At 47.4% G+C, this 21,237-nt stretch overlaps 1 protein-coding gene across 1 annotated transcript in view; it reads right to left on the bottom strand.

Annotated features, from left to right (window-relative positions):
* Positions 1 to 7,060: 7,060 nt before the first annotated feature.
* Positions 7,061 to 21,237, bottom strand: part of LOC126518300 (uncharacterized) — a 63,225-nt gene continuing 49,048 nt past the window's right edge. Inside the window, exons 12-18 of the mRNA XM_072285222.1 lie at positions 20,544 to 20,905; positions 17,095 to 17,245; positions 15,717 to 15,943; positions 13,031 to 13,213; positions 11,725 to 12,075; positions 7,204 to 7,405; positions 7,061 to 7,147 (exon numbers count right to left, since the gene is read on the bottom strand). Coding sequence (XP_072141323.1) covers positions 7,061 to 7,147; positions 7,204 to 7,405; positions 11,725 to 12,075; positions 13,031 to 13,213; positions 15,717 to 15,943; positions 17,095 to 17,245; positions 20,544 to 20,905 — 1,563 coding nt within the window. The remainder of the gene's footprint in view (positions 7,148 to 7,203; positions 7,406 to 11,724; positions 12,076 to 13,030; positions 13,214 to 15,716; positions 15,944 to 17,094; positions 17,246 to 20,543; positions 20,906 to 21,237) is intronic.

Genomic DNA, 21,237 nt, shown 5'->3' with positions numbered 1-21,237 from the left:
ATGTTTCCTCAAAGTACATCACAAATTATAAATCAAAACAAACAACAGCACAAACGTTACTAAATTTTAAAAAAAAATGTAGAATACAATGTTTCAAGCATGGCAACCGCAGGTGGCGTTCAAATCTACGGCTTGTAGGGTGGCGCCCTCTGGAGTTTAAATGAAGGTCTCGAAGGCTATGTTTTTGCAGGTTGAAAGAGCTCAACGCAATTTCTGGAGCCTGAAATAAGTCATAGACGTCGGCTTTTGGACACCACCTATGGTGATTATTTGGCTCATGCAATCGGTTTTGGCACTTTCAGTACACAATAGCACGGTCTCTGTGATCGGATTCTGTTTGCTTCGGTATAGCCGTTGTTGGGGTCCAACGTCACCCACACACAAGCGCGAAGTTCGAACATCACCAGGCTACAGTGACCTAGGCTTTTCACGCGGATTCAAACAACGCCGGCCTTGGCTTCTTGTGCAATGGCCGTTTTACCTTAGTTAAAAGCTTGTAAGGCTGGTGAGAACACGCTTCACCGATGTCGGAAACCCAATTGAACATCTCTCGGTGCGCTTTAGGCCATTATTCTCTCAATTGCGTGCAGGTCGCGTGTACTACATAACAAGCAAGAGTATACGTAGTTGGTGTCCAAAACCCGACGTGCATGAAGTGTTTACGACTCCCAAAATCGCTTCCGCCGTATTCAACCAGTAAACGCATAGCCCTCAAGAGTAGTACTTTAATGTCAGATGGGTTACCCTATGGGGCGTGGGTTTGGACACCACCTTTTGAATTATATTATTGCATTATAAAAACTGACTGGCGGTCTCCACGTGCAGTTTTATACTGCACATCATTTGGTAAACTATCCGTCAACTATTGGCGTGTTTGATAAAAAAATTGAGCTTCTCGAACATTCTACCCTTGAACAGCAGAGCCATTTACGACTGTTGTAATTTAAGAGAAAAATGTAACATAAATATAAAAGACGTACTTGTAGATTTCTAGCACTGCACGCTCATCTTATTTTTTATGTTTTTTGCCTTAATTTTCTCAGCGGAAGTCTTGACATTTCTGTGGTACACACCAAGTCACCAGGCTGTCCTTATCGTTGCGTATCGTAGTTATTAATCATGTGTCACACGGAGAAAATAATACGAAGTCCTCATTTTCAAACAAAACCTTCTCGCTCATCCGTCTCCGTGTAACACTAATCGATATGAAGTCGGGATATCAGTCTGACGAATGATAACAAATGAGCGGGAAAATGAAATGAATCGATCCTTACAAAGTTCAGCACCTGTTACACGTGTAGGAAATAATCTTTCTTTCCTCCAGGTTAGGAGAGAGCAAGACGTCAGTCAATCAGGCTTCGCAAGACCTCCTGAACTAGGAAAGAGCAGCGCCAACTAAGACAATCACGAACGGGAGAACGACACAGGACAAGCGCCAACTTCATCTATCTTTATTCACTGATAAATCGGCAGATATAAGGAAAGTCATAGACATGCGCACAAGGGCCACAATGCATCATCAGCCAAACCACTCAAGATATGACATTTCGATCAATTTTACATATCTTGAGCGGTTTGGATGATCATGCATTGTGGTCCTTGTGCGCATGTCTGTGATTTTCCTTATATTTGTTGATTTTCCTTATATTTGCCGATTTATCAGCGAATAAAGATAGATGAAGTTGGCACTTGTCCTGCGTCGATCTCCCGTTCGTGATTGTCTTAGTTGGCACTGTTCTTTCCTAGTTCAAGTACGCACCATCTAGCCAAACGAATGGTGTTCTGAACCAAGGCCTCCTCCGACGACGACGTTTTTTCTCCCATGATTTCACTTGAACATTCGTGTGAAGTGCGCACATTGCGCGTTGAATTCTGGAAAATAGCCCGTCGCGACTATATTCGTGGTAGGTACGAGTGCCGCTGGCCACCACAGTTGCTGCCGCTTTCTCCAGGAGAGCCCGTGGCGCTCGCTTTCGCCTCACCGCGTTCCGCGCATTTAGTACTCGACCCTTGATACTAACGTTCTCGCCGTTAATTGCAACGGCAACTCTAGCTCCGTTGCAAAGTCTGGAGCGAAAACAGCTCTGGTTCTTGTTAATCTGGCGCTTCAAACACTTTCCTAACGAATCACACCGATACCCAAAAGCAGCGACCGGTCTCTTGTCTCTTCCTACAGGCCTATTTCCTTATTATGTACATGTGCGAAGGTACTCGAGCACATTATCTTCGCGCATATTTCCACTTTTGCTGAGGAAAACTGCATTATTGACAGCCGACAGCATGGTTTCCGTCGCAAACATTCCACGGTAACGCAGTTACTAGAGATTGTCCATGACCTCGCAGCAGCGTTAGATAGGGGCAGTCAAATAGACATGATATTTGTGGATATTGAGGAAGCTTTCGATAGAGTGTGCCACCAAAAACTGCTTTTGAAACTTAAACCTATTATGAAAAATGATACATTGCTCGCATGGATAGCGGCATACTTATCATTCAGGCATCAAACAGTATATATTGATGGAATCGGTTCAGACCCTGCCCCTGTAGAGTCCGGTGTTCCTCAGGGCTCCGTCCTGAGACCATTACTTTTCTTGGTTTTTATAAATGATATTGCAGCCAATATATCAGTTAAAATACGTCTGTTTGCCGATGATTGTATAGTTTACCATGATATTTTGTGCAACGACGATCAGGAATTATTAAATATGTCTCTACGTAAAATTTAAGCCTGGTGCTCAACTTGGCAAATGTGCATTAATTATAAAAAAACAGTAGCTATGACTGTGACACGTAAAGTTAACCCTTTGAAGTTCCGCTACACCATCGATAACAACGCCTTGTCTCAGGTTACAAAATACAAATACTTAGGAGTCATAATTACATCAGATTTGAAAGGAATGACCACATAACGTACACCGTAAATAAGGCAATGAAACAACTTGGATATTTAAGAAGAACCCTTAGTAAATCCTCCACAGAAATTAGACTGCTCGCGTACAAAACTTCCATTAGATCAATTCTAGAATATGCAGCAATTGTTTGGGATCCACACACAAAGTGCAATATTACCAAACTTGAAAATGTCCAACGCAAATGCGTCAGGTTCATATATAATTGTTATAGTAGGAAAAAATCTCCATCAGCCCTTTTGCAAACAGCCAATTTAGAGACCCTACAGGTAAGACGACACCAGGAAAAACTAAAAATGTTCTACTTAATTTACCATAACGAACTTGGAATAAATAAAAATGCATATTTTCATTCAATTACCAAGCGACAAACCCGTTCTTTCCATTCAAAGAAGGTGAGCGAGTTCTTGTGCAGAACAAATATGTTCAAAGCCTCATTTTTCCCGAGCACAATTCGCACATGGAATAACCTACCTGCCAATGTGGTTGAGTGTTCGACGGTGTCTTCTTTCTCAAATGCATTCCACAATAGCTAACGATAGTTCACATTGTCGTGGCATATTGTCTGTACTCCGCTTTGTGTAGCTTATGTGGGTTCTTCTCATGCCGTACTTGCTCGACCAAATGTACATTGTATTCCTACATGCTGTATTGTTATGTGCCCCACTCCTGCCTAAAGCCTGACATCCAGGCTGGCAGTATGAAATAAATAAATAAATAAATAAATTACCTCACTATTACAAGTACGTCGGCTAACGAATCTCATGCCGCATTCTTCTTTTTTTAATTCTTAAACTACAAGTGGAATTGTGCACAGATACCCGGTTTTCCCTATGTCCTTTTGTCTCCGCTATAGCGCGCTGGGAGCTACACAGTGGGGAATTCAAGAGGGCAATACTACGACTGTCGCGGCGACGTGAGAGAGGAACTTACCTACCTACCGCAAAGTGCCGAGAATGAGGCAAAGAATGCTTCGCATTTTTTTAAAGGACACGGTCGTCTCACGGCCCGTACGTGTGTGAGTTTCGAACGGTGCTCAGAACATTCCGGGCCGCATTCACCGACTATCCTTTTCATCTTCGACTGTTAAGGGCCTGTCGCGCCACCCCGTGGCGGCCGCGGCTACGTCACCCAGCACGCCACTACCATCTCGGAGGCCACGCCCAGTTCAAACATTACAAATTTTACTGTCTTCTGAAGATTGCAGATTTTGTATATACATATATATATATTCACTTAACGAAAAATTAGCTTTTACGTATTACTGAGAATGTTCTCGCGATCACTAAATGAAGCAACAGCGGACCAGCTACTCTTTTTTTTCCGATGACGACATGCGGACTGAGAGCAAGCGACTGCTCCCTGCTTTCGGTACGAGATTGTAAGTTCGCTGCTGCATGCAATGCTATAACATTTTGCTACCGTGTTCACACGAGTCTCGTTAAAAGATCGGCAACGTTTTTTTTTTTATTATGTTCAAAAAAGGTGCTTCAACAGCTCGCCACCGCAATGATGATTATTATGTCCAACGGTGCCTAAGTGCGGAGGAGACGTTGAAGACGTCAGAAACTGGCGCATACCTATACGGTAGAGGATCAGCCAAGAATGAGACGGCGAGAGAAAATAATGCATTTAAAATACATTTAAATTAAATCTATGCAACTGGATTCCCGACACACATGGTACATTTCTACATAATTAAAAATATTTGCGTTACGTTGTTGCATAATGAATCCCCAATAACTTCTCCATCTTCTCCCAGTGCGCGAAAAAATGACCATAGTTGGGATTTTCATGCAGCGGACGTCCTATGTAAGCCACATTTTCTGGATCCTCGATTAACTTCCCTACCTTTTCCTCTTCGTTTCTCTTTCTCTCTGGATAAAAATTCAGGCTCTTTCAGGGAGCTCCAAAGGGGGTCCTGCCAAGCGCATATTCTGAAACAAAATACCAAGTCGTGCTGAAGACGTCCCTAGTACGTCCGCTTCGGGACGGGGACCTTTTGACCATTTGAGTACGTACTGAAGATGTTTTCTGTCGTCTGGGCAGTTAGCCAGCCAAAGTTCCCAACACAAAGCCGCTTCTCTACAAACAAAACTTCTCAACACGTTCGTAAATGTTCTTTGAGGAGGGCATGATGAATAAAAATAAGTGGATAGCATAACACTTCCACAGTGCAAGCAGAGACGTAAAGGCCATGAAGAAACGTCTGTGATGAAAAGCAAGCAGAATACGGCGTACTTCGCACAAATTACGAATAGCCAACACGAATAAATACGCTTATAATGCCAAAAAACGGGTAATTGACAAGTTCTATTCTAACTGGTACGGCGGTTGTGTGCGGCGTGCCACATGAAAGTAGCCGTGAATCACAAAGAGCATGAAGTGCACAGCACGCCAACACATCACGAAACAAAAAGACCCACAATAAGCTCGCCGCTAAGCGCGGGTTCTAGTACGATTTTACGCGAAATCAATGGACAGGCCAGAGATCATTCAGGCGTAAATAACGCTGCAACACGAAAACAAGAGCGTCCAACATTGAAACGATAGATGCAGTTTTCACCAAAAGTCCAGCATCCAACTAACGCGTCCTTAAAGTGCACCGTCAGAGGCTTGGATAAAACGCCTCTACGATGTGTGGCAAACGGCGTATGCGAGATCAGCGTGTCGCGGCTGGGTTTACCAGAAGGCAATGTCTTCAAGCGTTACAACTAACTCCCGGTGGTCGGGATCGGTCTTCTTGGAACCTCCGCCATCGACTTCTGTCGCACAGACGCCAACGCGCCTCTTGCCAACGCGCAGCCGCCCCTCGCGACCTACGTCAACAAGCAGGGAGTCTGCAAGTGGCTGCACCAGAAGGCTTCGCGGAAGGACTTCAGACGAACTGGCGCGCCGGGGCAGGTGCTCGACGCTGTGCGATGGTAGACGCAGTCCTGAGCAGAGACATGCGAACAAGCAATGTCACCGTTCCGCATCCAGTGAAGTTGCTTCGCTCCTTAAGAGAAAGTGTCACGACTCACGATATGCCGGGTTGGTAGTTTTATCCATGACGACAACTTCCCTGATGAAGAGAGTGGTCATTGCGTTTGTTGCTCATTGCGTTTGTATAGGTAGACCTTGTCTGCGTTATCAACTTATGTATGGCTATATAGTCCCATATTCGGAATTTAAGAAAAACTATTTCCTATAGCTTCTATTGCTTAGTAACGACAAAATCGACGCAGAGAGGAAGAAGTAACACAGAACTTTAAGGAAACAATTACAGTGACCTTCAAATTTTAGCGATACATTCTGAGCAACTAGGCATCTAAACTTTCAGCACGTCCTCAGGGAAACGTATACCATGCCAACTTTTGAACTACTGAGGGGGAGAGGAAAAAGCGCCTGTGTCTCCAAATCTCAATGGTTGGTCGGGGAGAGGCGCTGACGTCACGCCAGAGGTCGGTGAACCTTACGGGTTGCGATACGTACAGCCCACCGTGCCGGTGCAATCACTGTGACGCCAAGAAAGGAGCAGAAATTCCAAAGGCGACGCCAGGCTAGACGTCAACAGGAAGCCACGATTGTCGCCGAAGAAGGAGAGGGAGCGTTAATTGCGCCACGGCTTTCACAAACGCTTCAGAGAAATTCAGGGGGCCATTCGCATACTTTGACAATATTGGACGATTTAAAATTGTGGGGTTTTACGTGCCAAAACCACTTTCTGATTATGAGGCACGCCGTAGTGGAGGACTCCGGAAATTTAGACCACCTGGGGTTCTTTAACGTGTACCTAAATCTAAGTACACGGGTGTTTTCGCATTTCGCCCCATCGAAATGCGGCCGCCGTGACCGGGATTCGATCCCGCGACCTTGTGCTCAGCAGCCTAACACCATAGCCACTGAGCAACCACGGCGGGTAATATTCGACGATTCCTGCATACTTTTGTGTTCGACCACTGCTGTTTATGCAGGGTGTTTCAGCTAGCTGGTGCCAAGACATTTAAATATCCGCCTGTGCGCTACGAGAATGCAACAAACTTGGCATTGTTCACTGCCGCCTCGAAAAACTCAAAATATCTTGTGCTGTGAACTTGCACAAAATATTATTAATTTTTAACGAACCTTTAGAGTATTGTTTGCAATGCAAACTAGAGGCTTGAAACAAGTTAGCTGAAACACCCAGTGGCCGCCATCTTTATGTGAATCTCCACCTCGTAGCGGCAGCTGGAAATCACATGGAAGAGGCCTTCGTCCTGCAAATAATCGTAATAGAGGCTTATTACTGTTGTGGTGACGACGCTCGGCACACCTTGAGACAGGCGGAGATGAATAACATCCTCTCCGGCGAGAGCTCGGCCAGTTGGGGCAGCTGCTGGTCCTGGCTCCCGCTCATTGCGGCCAACGCTTTCATGGAGCACTCGTAAGCCAGGAGGTTCTCGATCGAGTCGTCCGAACGGGTGCCCGACGGGGCCTGACATTCAGTGGGGACGGTGGCGTTAGGCAGCAGGTACCTGCGTTTCATGGCCGTTTCGCGGTTGTCGGGGGAGGAGAAAGAACGAATTAAATGTAATGAAAACTGCAAATGAGATTTTTTTTTTAAATTGAAGGGACTGATGAGCACCTAAAGCTTGTCACGAAATTTTGATGTAAATGAAAAGACCACGGTTTATAGCGATAGAATCGCCGGCACGCATGCGGGTCGCTGTTTGAGTAGGAATTAGAAGTTTAAATCGGCACAGAAAGTCGCGAAAAACGGTGCGTCGCGCCATTTTACAGTCAAACCTTTTAAATGCGTAAGCGTATCTATGTCTACCCAACGAGGAAACCCACCCGTCCGCCCGTCACGTAAGACGATCGCTTTCAAGCTAGGGCCCGCAGCAGCGAGCGAATTGACCTTCGTGCTGCCTCTCGCTTGAACGCGAAGCGGCGAGAACGCAGCGCACACGAAGCTATCAGCAGACGGCGCACTCTGTCCCCATGGCAGATCACTTCCAAGTTGGAGCCCGTAGCAGCGAGCGAATTGACCTTCGTGCTGTCTCTCGCTTGACCGCGAACTAAGCGGCGAGAACGCAGCGCACACGAAGCTATCAGCAGACGGCGCACTCTGTCCCCATGGCAGATCACTTCCAAGATAGAGCCCGTAGCAGCGAGAGAATTGACCTTCGTGCTGTCTCTCGCTTGACCGCGAACTAAGCGGCGAGAACGTAGCGCACACGAAGCTATCAGCAGACGGCGCGCTCTGTCCCTATCACAGATCGCTTTCAATATAGGGTCCACGCCACCGCGCCATACGCAGCCGCCGTCTGAGTACGGTTGATCACAGTTGATATTGGTTCGACGCGGACGGATAAGGCGCTAAAGAGCAATAACGGCTTATAATCGGAACATCAGCGCATCTGGCGCCGCCACCTGCAGTAGTTTGCCTGCATCATCAACTCACTTTGCTTCCGGCGTCCGCAGCAGTTCGTGTCGCCGCAGCGCTGTTGTTTTTACTGGCCGGATTAAGTTTCATACCATTCATGACACCGGGCTGTGTGGAGATGGGCAAGTGGCACAATGCTTACGCATACTTCGACAACTCCCAGAGGAATTTCTGCGTGAATTTGTTGTATACTAAAGACAAATACTGACCGCAGGTCGGCTCTTGTTGAAAGTCAACTACAACAAAATTATGGCTTGTTTATAAATGAGTATAGTGTATACCACTCAAGCAATCTTGGCAACGTCGCAGGGCTGGTAACTGTATTGTTTTCTTCTTAGCAGTCTCTAAGCAGCACCTAAGTCGATGGCGGTGGTTGTCGCAATGGCGTAGCTAGGTTACAGCACGTCATTCGAAGAAGCCGCACGTCTAGATCGTGCGTCACTTCTTTTTTTTTTCAGTTTCAGTATTAGAAAGGCCATTTTTAATATCGTCTTTCCACGCTTCCGCTCGTATTTCGCACGTCAAATTTTGCACGAAGGCTCCTCTATATATTAAACTAGACTTTTTATGCGTTCCAACATTTTCTTACTGTTGGCCTTCCATGCGCATAATTCAGGTGTGTATTGTTTGAAATCATGGTCTTATATATTATATAGATAATTAAAATGTCTGGAGGGGTTAGTTGGTTCATTCTAACGATTGACGTCTAAATGCGCGAAATTGAGAAACAGGACACCACACCAGAAGAGGCACACAAAAATCGAGCAGAGTATACAGGCGTTTGCACTTTATTCTGTGCGTATTATGACCTAGAAAAGCCTCATGCTAACAAGAGGCCCTGCCTTCGCCGTCTGAAATGGAACGGCAGAACCGTGGTGAGGCTGTGACGTCCCTCATTCCATGGCGGCGCACATTAGTATTTTCGTGCGCGTGCGATTTTGTGAGTACCCGAGTTCTGTGGCCTCCATGGAGGAAGGAAACTGAGGAGAGGCCCTACCCCCTCCGCGCGCTAGGAGAAAAGTGTGGAGGAAATGACGTAGTAGGATCCCCTTCTTTCTTGCTGTTTTTTTTTTCTTTGCTGTAGTGGCCACGCCTTTCGGGCCACAATGGCGGCTTTGTTATTGTTCTGTGCGCCCACACGTGTTGCTCCGTAGGTTTCGTACCGTGGCAAAGGCGCCGTGCGGGCAGGTTTGCGTTGGTCTCCGCGTTTTGTTGCGCTGCGTTATCTGGACCGTGCTCTACCGGATCTTGCTGTGGCCAGGTGGGACAGGAGGAACTGAAGTTCGTGAAATGAACGCGCATGCAACGCTGTACGCAATGTACGGCGCCACGGCAATGACAACGGACGAAGGAATATCCGCGGGAAATTTTGCCCTCTTTGGCGGAATCATGCTAACGTGCTAATGATTGTTTAGTATTGCTGCAGAGCGCGCGGGTCCCAGCAGCACGGTTGCGCGCAGCGCGGCGTGGTTTCGCGAGAAATGTAAACAAGAGAGGAGAGCTGGCCCGAGAGGCGGAGCAACGCCATGAGCAACGCCAACTTCCGGCTTCACTTTAGCTTCACAAAGAGTGGCGTTAGGACCTCTCCTGAGTTTCCTTCCTCCGTGGTGGCCTCCCTGTGAGATACAAAATGTCACCGACTAATTGCGGCGTAAATGGGTGGCAGCACTTTTAACGCGAAAGCGTTAAGGGCCCGATGTCGCAGAAATTCCGGCGTCCGGCGTCCAGTGTCGACCATCGTTCCGGCAAAAATCCTTTCGAACCGCGCATACCCAACCACGCAGGCCCTCCATGTAGCGCAATGAAGTTACTGAACTAATTGAATTTGTCAAGGTAAGATATGTCAGAAAATTTGTAAAGTACGACTAACACACAACCTACAGACATGATAGCGTCGGATTGTAATTTGAATATACGAGAAAACACAATTCTCTTACGCGGAAACTCAAAACACAAAACCCTTTAGCTCGAGATGGCGCTCGCCTCCACCGCATCGCGGCCCACGCAAGAGGCCGCGTTTCTACCAGAAATCTCGCCTTCGTGCATAGCGTTCGCTGCCAGTGTTTTCCGGTAAACATTGCGGCTACATAAGCTGCAGTTGCATGGAAGCGTGAGAAGCAGTCAGGGATCTTTGAATGGTATCGCATTCCAATCTTAAAGGCGACCCTTAAGCGTCCTCCAAACTTTTTGGTTAGCTCTACTGCGAAAACACCTGTGTACTTCAGATTTAGATGCACGTTAAAGCACCCCAGGTGGTCGAAATTTCCGGAGTCCTCCACTACGGCGTGCCTCATAATCAGAAAGTGGTTTTGGCACGCAAAAACCCATAATTTAATAGGTAACCTTCACGTTCCACAAAACAAAGTACAGGTACAATAAAAAATGATTGTCGTTCCCTTTAACAACCCGACGTTTCGAAGCCAGTCCCGGTTCCATATTCAGGTGCGAGATCGCGAGATGTGCCGCATTGCCTATAAAGGTTTTATGTTTGCTCCTGGGCTCAAACCTTGCAAGGTAATTCTCGGGAGAATTCCCGAGGGATGCGTAATTCTCCGGGTCTTCTTGTGGATGTGCGAGGAGGCTCCTTTTCGAGCCGCGGTACGTCCGGAATGGTTAAGACGTTGCCTTCTCGATCCGCAGGAGTCAAATTCGAATGCCCTGGTGTGACGCCTTACATTACCTAAATATTTGGCAGGGTAGCTTGCGTGTGTCATGTTCTCTGCGTGGTGTCTGTTTTATTTTTTTTCCGCAAGTTAAAAAAGAACGTATAGTGTAGGTCTTGTGTCACAGTTGGGACATGTCCATTCTGGAGGATTGGTCACAATCGGGCCCACCCACCAAGTGGTGCACGTCCTAATGGCTAAATCAAATCAAATAAAGCAAGTAAATGAATCTGTTAAATATAAATGACTATTCTACAAGAATATCGGTGTGTTTTACGGGTACCTGTGGGGCGACACTATATGCTCATGTTTTATGCAGGAATTAGTGAGACATGCCCATCCAGAAAGCATGACCTCAGTCGGGCACGCACACCTGGCTAGTCGCACACACTGAATGGCTAAATCAAGCAAAAATAAATCAAAGAATCTGTTGTAGATATGTCACCATTTAACCGTGCTTTGGAGATGCCAGTGAGCCGACAATATATGTTCAGGTTTTTATGTAGCAAGTTATTTCTTTACCAACATCCGCGCATACTTGGTCACTCTACAAAGGTTATAAAAGCATGTTCGCTGGTTCTTCTGTTCAGCGCCCCTTAACCTTTCTCTCTCTCTCTCTCTCTCTATATATATATATATATATATATATATATATATATATACCCGCCTCAGTAGCACCTATGCCGACACCCAGAAGTCTAATTTGTCAGAAACATGCAAGAAGCTACTGCTCTAAAACGTATACCTCTCAACGAGGGCCCTGGCGATGAGATGACCCATCGTCCCGACATTGGCAGCGACCAGCCCGTCCTCTTGGAAGTAAGGCGCCAGGGCCAAAACCGCCGGCACGATGACCGTGCCGTCAACGGTCACTTCGACGGCCGCCTCCAGCGGGTCGAAGTAGAGCTCGCTCGGAAGCGCGTGGTTGCGCCACGCCTGAGCTGCCGCCACCCACTGCATGAAGAAGTGCCGACCGGAGATGTTCACGCTCGGGAACGCAGAGAAGAACATGTCGATCGCGTTGTAGTACTTGATGAACTCCGGCGAACCCACGAACACCGACGGGGCGGCGGCAAACGTGGAGAGCCACTGCTTTCTGGAACACGAACCCAAAGAAAGGGGGAAGGGGGTGAAATCAGGTACTGGTGAAGCGACGCACTCGGCTCCTTATTGTTGCCCCATGCCATCATCATCAGCCTGGTTACGCCCACTGTAGGGCAAAGGCCTCTCCCATACTTCTCCAACTGCCCCGGTCATGTGTTAATTGTGACCATGTTGTCCCCGCAAACTTCTTAATCTCATCCACCCACCTAACTTTTTGCCGCCCCCCGCTACGCTTCCCTTCCCTTGGAATCCAGTCCGTAATCCTTAATGACCATCGGTTATCTTCCCTCCTCATTACATGTTCGGCCCATGCCCATTTCTTTTTCTTGATTTCAACTAAGATGTCATTTACCCGCGTTTGTTGCCTCACCCAATCTGCTCTTTTCTTATCCCTTAACGTTACACCTATCATTCTTCTTTCCATAGCTCGTTGCGTCGTCCTCAATTTCAGCAGAACCCTTTTCGTAAGCCTCCAGGTTTCTGCCCCGTACGTGAGCACTTGAGTGGCCTCGTGTGGATCGACGTTAATGTTGACCTATTCCGAGTCTATCCTGCGCGATATTATGCATTGATCAACAACAGCGTCAAGACTCAGGTTGGAGCCAGCAGTGGCAGAGCCGGCACCACGGCGCTGTGCCCTTGAAAAACTTATGCGCGAGGTTCAGTTGAATCTGAATCGAAAGTATGTTGAAGTAAACAGACACACAACATATAATTTCGGTAACGACTTCTTGTAAGGAATGGCGTTGTGCCTGCACGTGTGTTTGCGCAGGTTGAAGAAGCGAAATTATTCAGCCATGCCGCAAGTCCCGTCTTGCATTCCGGCGAGCATGACACTCCGTTTCCCGCTGCTCCCCCCCCCCCCAAAAAAAAAACTTCTCGTTACTTTTTTTTTTTGCTTTAGTTTTTGCTTTCTCGTGGAAGGAAAAAAAATTGCAGGCGCTCACTTTGCGCTCAGGCATCCGGCTACGGCGTGTGCAATGGCGGTTATCGCAGCCTTGGTCGTATCCTTTGGCTGAGAAACGGTAGCAACAGATACCAGAGGTACCGCCATCACCTGCGAGACCATGCGCACGCACTCCGCCACGAACTCCACCTCATCCGTCAGCCTGGGATGAGTAGTGCGCGACCTGGAAGGAAGTTTCAGGCCACGAAGTCACCACGTGTATGCCGGGTATTTCGTGAAGTTAGCATAGCTTATCAAAAAAAAAAGCCGTCTATAGCATATATCACGCATCTAAAGCTGAATGACTCGAAGAAACGGATATTACTTGCGAAGAAAAATTACTTAGACTTATCACCAGAATTCACTTATCAAATTTTCTAGCTAATTACCTCGGGACAGGTATTTCAGCGCGAAAAATTGAAACCAGTGAGTTTGAAAGGCACATCCGCTAGGGGCGAAATGACTCTACCTGCTTTGAGATGAGCGCCGTCAAAGGTAAAGCAAAAATGCATTTTTGTTCTCTTTACTGTCTGTAGCAAAACGCCATTTTATACCTTGAAGCAGGAATCTGACTGGAGAAGCCAATTTATTTCATCGCACGTCTTGGGAACGTATATCTCAAAACACGCCACAGAAATGCAGAGAATTGTCTTTCAATGCGTAAGCGTTCTTTGGCTCGGCTGTTACTTCCCTTTTGCTTACTTGCTTTTCCTAGCTTATGCATGTCTACCTATCGCTTTTCCAGTGCCAAAGAAATCAAATCCCCGTACTCAACGGCGTGTAGATGAGTTGCCAGAAAGCTGCATGGCCCCTTCAAAGAGATTCGATCAATTGAGCCGGAAAGCCGTCACAACCGGTTTCACCAGTTTTTCTTCCCTTTCTTTATTTCTTTTTTCTCTGTTTTCCTCTTTTGTTACACCCTTGACGCGGCGACGGCGAGGTCACTAGTTTTTTGAACGCCACCAATCATTTATTATTATTTTATTATCGCGTGTACACATCGGTTATTTTTATTTTCAACCTCAGCAGCCCCACAGCAGGCTTCTCTGCACACATACACCCAAAATGCAGGAAAGTAAGCTTTCACGGCGGCTTGACGAGAACAATTTCCCATCTGATGAATTTTCATCTTTTTCTTTTTTGCTTCAATTGTTCCTTATCAATTATAAAGCTACCAATCATCTACAGTTACACTATTATAACGATTAAATGTCTTAACTTCGCAAATTACGTATCTTTGTGCGGATACAAAGACATTACACTTTTCGCGCGGCAGATTTTGCTGGGGCACTCGCCAAAGAATGCTGAGGCATTAATGAATTGCAGTAAGTACGCGGCCTTGCTAGTTGATTTTAATCCACGAAGTTTGACAACGCGAACGTAGACAAAATACCTTTGTCCACACACCACACCATATAGGACCAGCGGCCATGCAGAAAAGGAATTTTTTTTTTTCGTTACTTTTGCCGCAGTCGCCACAGTAACGCTTCTTCGTGCTAAGACACCAACTGAAATGGGCGTCAACTTCCACTGATTCTGAAATTTTGGACCCTCTCTACTGACAGGAACGAGCGTTGCGTATATTGACACGCATCAACTCACAAGTCAAAACATTTATAATTATAATACGAGAATACAGAGAGAAAAAAGGATTAGTCTATGTATCTAGTGTCGGCTTTGTCAGCAAGCGGACAAACCTAACTAGCGGATTAACTAAGCCAGTCCAAAGGCAAATATTCAAGGTGAAGTGTCAGTGAAATGTGGAAACACACAAATAATGCTTCAGCTAAGGCGCAGCAAGCTTTAAGTAAGTTTTATTTTTCTTTTGCGGATAAAGGAAGTTTTTTTTTTTTTTTGTTCTGCTGCGTGCCGTAAACGCGCCGGAAGGCAGCAGGAGTGGAAGCGGTGGTGGGGGGTTCTACTCCGGCGACGGCTGAGCGCGGCCGTGGGAGCCCTATTTTGAAAACGATCTGCGGTGGGTACAGTGTCTAAGTGCGCCGAGGGCTGATGGCTTCGTGTGCGCTGCGTTCTCGCCGCTTAGTTCGCCTTGAAGCGAGTCGCGGCGCGAAGGGCGATTCGCTCGCCACTGCTGCCGCTCTTCCTCACGCCAGCGTTCTGACAGCGAGCGTCCGCGGTCGTCGAGTGAAATGTACTCACGTTTCCTTGTGCCCGCGTGACGAATAACGTGCCAGCTAATTAACTTATTAAGCGAATGTTTACAGCAGTTTATGCAGCCGATAAAGCGACTAAACTTACTTCGAAGGTCGGTCCAATTATTTCCTATCGCAATCAATGCTCCGCCTTTCGGGCGAAACTGTGACTCTTTTTGTATACATATGCCTTTTGGTAAATCCCCGAGTTAAAGAAAAAAGGGAGTTACACTAGGCATTACAATCAGAGTCCCGAAGAACTGGAGAGGCATACGAGGTTGCGAGGTTGTGACAAGACAATACGCGCATGCAGATACAGCATGATGGAAGCGGGCCTCGTTATGCGAGACGAGGCCCGCTTCAGGTGAAAAAATGGCGCACTTACGAGATAACGCGCGCATGCAAATAAATACCAACGACGAAAGCGGGCTGCGCTCCGCCAACCGTTGCGTTTTCCGCGAAATCCGCAGGAGCTATGGCACGCTTATTTCCATCTCGCTTTGTGTCTGTAAACCTAACAGGGAATCAACGACTTACTCGACAGTGTAGGCCGGTTCGACGAAGTGGAGGAGCCCGTCGGCCACGTGCCAGCTGGTCCACGTGAACAGCTGGCCGCCGCTCGCCATGTCCCTCCACACAGACTCTAGCACGGCCTGCAGCATGGGCGTCACGAACATGCTGGCGGTGCGCTTGTACGGAGTCTTGGCCTCGACAGCGTCGCCGAACGCGCCGCGGCTCACGCCGCTGAAAGCCAGTTCCTCTGCCTGCGCGGACACACGAAAGAGGAGCGCGCAAGAGTGTGAACGCCTCGTGCCCCTGAAGCACCGTTTGCGAGAATGTCTTTCGAGGTTCGCCGCATTTCACCAAACCGCCACACACACAGCCGGCTTCCAGAAGCGTTGACAGTGATGTAGAGGGAACAATAAATTTTATCGGTTCTATGTTGAACTGACTATATACTGCAAACGCAAAAGACTAGAATCACGCAGAGTAAGAAAAGAAAAAAAGTTACGCAGATTTCACGCGCCGCGAGAGTCAGTGCTGCGCCAAGCACAGTGCTAGATAGCCAGGTAGTTGTCCATTTTTTTTTCTACATTTAAATAACAACAGCAAATAATTTTCTCTACAGGCTTTCCTTGGCTTATTATCTGTTGGCTGTATATGGTTGTGACAAGAAAATAGAGCCCCTCGGGTCTATAGTTACGTAATGCTAAGAAGGCACAAATCGGCGCCGAGGCATGGCACCCTGTTAATTTCACCGTTGGGGAACTTGATATATAAACATTATAAGCACAATACTATAGGACTGTCGGTGAATTGCTGATACCAAAACCTCGTACACAAATAATTGCCCGTAAAGCTTTTTATAACATAACTTGTGTATTGTGCTTATTGTACGTGATTTTCATAAAAATGCTCGATGACGACTGTGCGTATTTATCCCCTTCTCATAAGTAATACTTTTACTGTGTGCAGAGTGTCTCTCTATGCGCAAAAAATATTGCTTGTTTTAAAATAGAGTGTCGCAATTACGTGACAGCTGTCGTCCTCATATTTTCAAGCAAGCTTTGCACCCTTTCTTCACAGTCTACAGCCAAAGTATCTAGTACGGGGCTAAAGCCTCTCTTCAAGCCATCATATATATAGATGCTTTTTGTCTGAGGCCTTCGACATCCTTGTGGTCTCTAATGAAAATTTGATCTCAACAACTACAAAAATAAAACATATTTTATTACTTTACAGTACTCAGGATGCTTCATCAGTAACGTCAATGGCGAGATTGACACTGAGCAGGGATAATAACGCTCCATGACTTTTTTTTTCTGGTTCTTTATTTCAGCGAACGTAATTCTGTAGCTGACGACAGTTGCGATTACTCCTGTCCACCTCTGCCCTGTAGGAGACGGCCGCTTACCTTCTTTACGCCGCGAGATGTCGCCAGACGCGCCTGTCCCTGGTGGGCGTTCACAACAGCAATCCTCATCTTGGTGTACAGCTCAGTCCTGGTCATCACCACCGACGGGTCTCCCGTGATACCGAGGACTCTTGCCAGACTAATGATGAAGCTTCGGGCGAGCAAAAAAAAAAAGAAATAATAATAAAAAAGAAAGAAAGAAAGAAAGAAAGAAAGAAGGAAAGAAAGAAAGAAAGAAAGAAAATAAATAAGAACGTAGCCCAATTCGTTCATATATTCAGATTAGTAAAACGATGCTGCAAGCAATGTGTGAACAGCCAGCTCTGTTCGGAAGCAACATGCTCTCGGCGACCGTGTCATACACTGCAAAAGCTAAATCCAGGAAGCGTCTATATCTCCGAGAAGCAAGGGCGATTCGCGCATCGGCAGCCCAACCGCAATTTTTAGTTTCATTTTCCAAAGCCGCAATTTCGCTATGAGAAACGCCGTAATAACGGGAACGGAGGGGGGGGGGGGGAGGTCTCCGCAGCAATTTCGACTACGTGAGGTTCTTTACCGTGCAACCATTGCTCGATACACCAGCACCATTGCGTGTGCTTTGGCGTAAACGGCACCGATTCGATGGACTTACGTGCAAGGACGGCAAACCACCGGCGAGGGGCGAGTGAAAGTTGAACGGCCGCGCGGTCACCGTCGCACTTATGAGAGAACTTGAGTGCTAGCCACCGCGGACTACAAATCAGTGTACTTCGAATGTGAAATGGAGCGACGGGAGTGCCGGCCATATTAAGTTGACGTGTCCCAGATTGCGAACGGCGATGATGATGATCTCAGAAACGGCGCTATATAACCACAGTGGGGTATGGGTCAAAAATTGGGTGGAGTAGGGGAAGCATACTTAAAGCTTCTTTAAATTACATGTGTTTACTTTTTGTTTTACAAATGAAAGCAGACAGCCTGATATGATTATAGCGGGGGAGATAGAACAAGTAGGGAAATAAATGTATTAGGCAAACTTCGTCATTTCTAGGTTACATATTACGCAACAAATGACAACAACGAAACTTCATGTTGCAATTACCACGTCGACTTAGTGGAATTCCTAAATTCATTTGTCTGAAAATTTTAAGACCTACGACAGCCTAACAAAAAAGAATATTGTTTCTGGTTCGTCGCACGCGCACAGAGGGGAAATTATCAGACGAGATGTGTGCCTACAGACACGTCGCAGTTTAGCCCGAATGGCGAAGCGTCGATTGCGATAGCAAATTAATGGACAGCTATACTAAGTAACGATAGTAGTTTCAGCGGCCGTGTAAAGTTGTAAACATAGGCATACTAAATTAACAAGCGTGGTGTCACGCGCGCACAAGCAACCATAAACACATCTCACTCGATATCCGCGGAAACTCGCTGTCAAAGCGCTGCAGTGAGTAAACGCGGCAGCAGCAGCGAGCGAAGTGACCTTCGTGCTGCCGATCGCTTCCAATGCGAACTAAGCAGCGAAAACACAATGCGCGGCAGACTCTGTGCACGTCGCCGATGGCTTTCAAGATACAACGGCCCGGGCGGGCGCACGGGCCAACCGGGAAAGAACGCCCCCCACCCATCACCCCTCTCCCTAGCCTCCCCCGCGGCATGCCCATGAAGGAAGACGGCGCGCTCAATTCCTCCCCGCTTTCCTTCCTTTCGCGCGACATTGAGCCGAGGGCCGAGGTCGCCGGCTCACCCTCATACGCACTCACTCTCACGAACAGCACAGGGCGCGCGGCGACGATTTCATCGCCCTTGGACTACATACAGGACCTCACGGCGACGCCGACGGCAAAATTGTGCTCGGAGTGTCCATATAACTGCTATCGCAATAAAATTTAGGGTAGAACATGGCAACGGAGTCTCTTAACTGTGACCTTCGTAACCCACATAATTTAGTTCCTTCTAATGTTGTAGCGATTTCACGGCATACCGAATCTGCCCTTCTAAATCGGAAGGGGGACGCCTGAGCGTGAGAAAGCGTGACTATGATGTCATGTGTAGTCATCCAAACGAAACCTGTCGGCGGCTCACCATCTCGGACACTGAAAACAATCCACGGACTTGGTTTGCAACGCGTTTGAACAGTCTAATACTGGGGTCACACGGTGCACTTTCGATCGCGATCGAGCCCCATCTGTATACCGAACTTCTCAATCACGATTAACTATACCTTCCCCAGCCTGCGCAAATGAGCAAATATAGATGAAAAAAAAATCCATTCCGATCGGGCTCGATCGCGATCGAAAGTGCCGCGTGTGACTGTGGCATTAGAAACTCGAGCAGGTACGTCCATTCAGGTGCGATAATTGCATCCCATCTCAACAATAGTGAGCGAAATACAACACTAATGCGAAACAACCTGTAAATTGTGTTTGTACAGTGCGAAAAATAAGCGCACAGTGCGAATACAAACGCATTGCTTAGCTCCGACGCTCATTTAATTTTTTTTTTTTTTTCGTAGCGAGCGCCACGAATTTCACCTGCAATAGTAGCGAACGTTGTGAAACTAATTTAGAGCGCTCTAACATTACGTACAAGCATTTTAAGAGCAATAGGAAGGTTCTCCTTCAGCCGGGAAAAAGAATGGAGGACGCTTAATTAAGCTTCGCCTTTAAGAGCGGAACGCGACAGCATTCAAAGATCCCCGACTGCTTCTCCCACTTCCCCGCAACTGCAGCTTATGTAACCGTAATGTTTATCGGGAAAGGTTGGTGACGAACGCTAAGCAACGAAGGCGAGTTTTCTGGCAGAAACGCGGCCTCTTGCGTGGGCTGATCCCGGTGGTAGTGCACAGCCGCGCCAAGAAAATTGCATCATTTTCAGGTTTCTGTTATTGTTTCGCACTTTCAATACTTAAATCTGAGAAGAGTTAACCTAAAAGGCATACGCCGTCGGTGTTTACTTTCACTACATTTGTTTGCGGGCTGCCATTCTCAAAATTCCGAGAAATAACACTGTCAACGTACGACAAGGTATATACGAGCAACTTTATAGATAGAATGGTGTGGCAACATATCCCCCATATACTGTATATATCGCATGTCACATAGCAAGGCGCGGCGTGTACGTATACCTAAAAATATACGCGGAAATTCTCGCTCACGGACGACAAAACGACGCCGACACCGACACCGGATTTTCTGCGACACAGGGCCCTTAACGCTATCGCCTTAACAGATACACTTAGTTTAGGGGACGCAAGCAGCTTGCGTACGCAAGAACTAGGGGGCGACGGTACTGCGCATGCGCATACCGTGACGTAAGGTTCTGCGCATGCGCAGTACCGTGGCCCCTAGTTCTTGCGTACGCAAGCCGCTTGCGTCCCTTAAACTCAATCTCTCTAATATTACGCGTATTGATGGGTCACTGTTCTCAACTGCGTACAATCGGCGAGCGACTGCCACTGCGCTTACTCCGGGTGGTCGTCCGAGGTGAGGGCCGCCTGCATGAGCGCGCCGTGAAACCGCACGGCCAGCGAGCTCGAGTCGCGGGGCCTCATCTTGAGGAGCGCGCTCAGCCCATACGCGTAGGACAGCTCGACGTGAAGCGCCAGCACGGCGTCGGCGGACGCGGGCGCACCCTGGGGCGGTCGGTTCGCCACGGAAAGCTTGAGCCGCGTCATGAAGTCTCGCAGGTCCTGCTTGCTGGACCACGTCTGGGTGTACACGGCCCTGCAGGACTCCAGCAGAAGCATCGCCTTTGCCCGGGCGCCCCCGTAGATTCGGTAGACGCTCCTTACAAGACCGGCCATTCCGCCGGCGGCTCGGGCCGATTCCTGTCAAGGCGGAAAAAAAACAGAAGAAAAAAAAACAGTGCGATACCGGAATTCAACCGACAACGACCAACGTACGTCACGTGTGATACACGCTCGATTTAATATTTCCGAATTCAGATTTGAGCGTGGGGCACTGAATGTAATGTTCGTCGCTAGCGTTCTTTTAGCCTAGAGCGAATCTCCCGTTCTGGGTAGTTGAGGGAATCAATGACTAATTACTTCCTATGTTAATTGTTCACTAAATTAACATTTCAATATGTCTGTACGAATGTACTCATCATAGCCAGATATAAAGATGACAAATCCGTTCACCCCTTTACGCGATATAGGAG

This window comes from Dermacentor andersoni, chromosome 11, assembly GCF_023375885.2.
Source record: "Dermacentor andersoni chromosome 11, qqDerAnde1_hic_scaffold, whole genome shotgun sequence".
NCBI classification, from domain to species: Eukaryota; Metazoa; Arthropoda; class Arachnida; order Ixodida; family Ixodidae; genus Dermacentor; species Dermacentor andersoni.
Note: the sequence above shows the minus strand (reverse complement) of the source record. Positions and strands in the feature narration are given on the sequence as shown.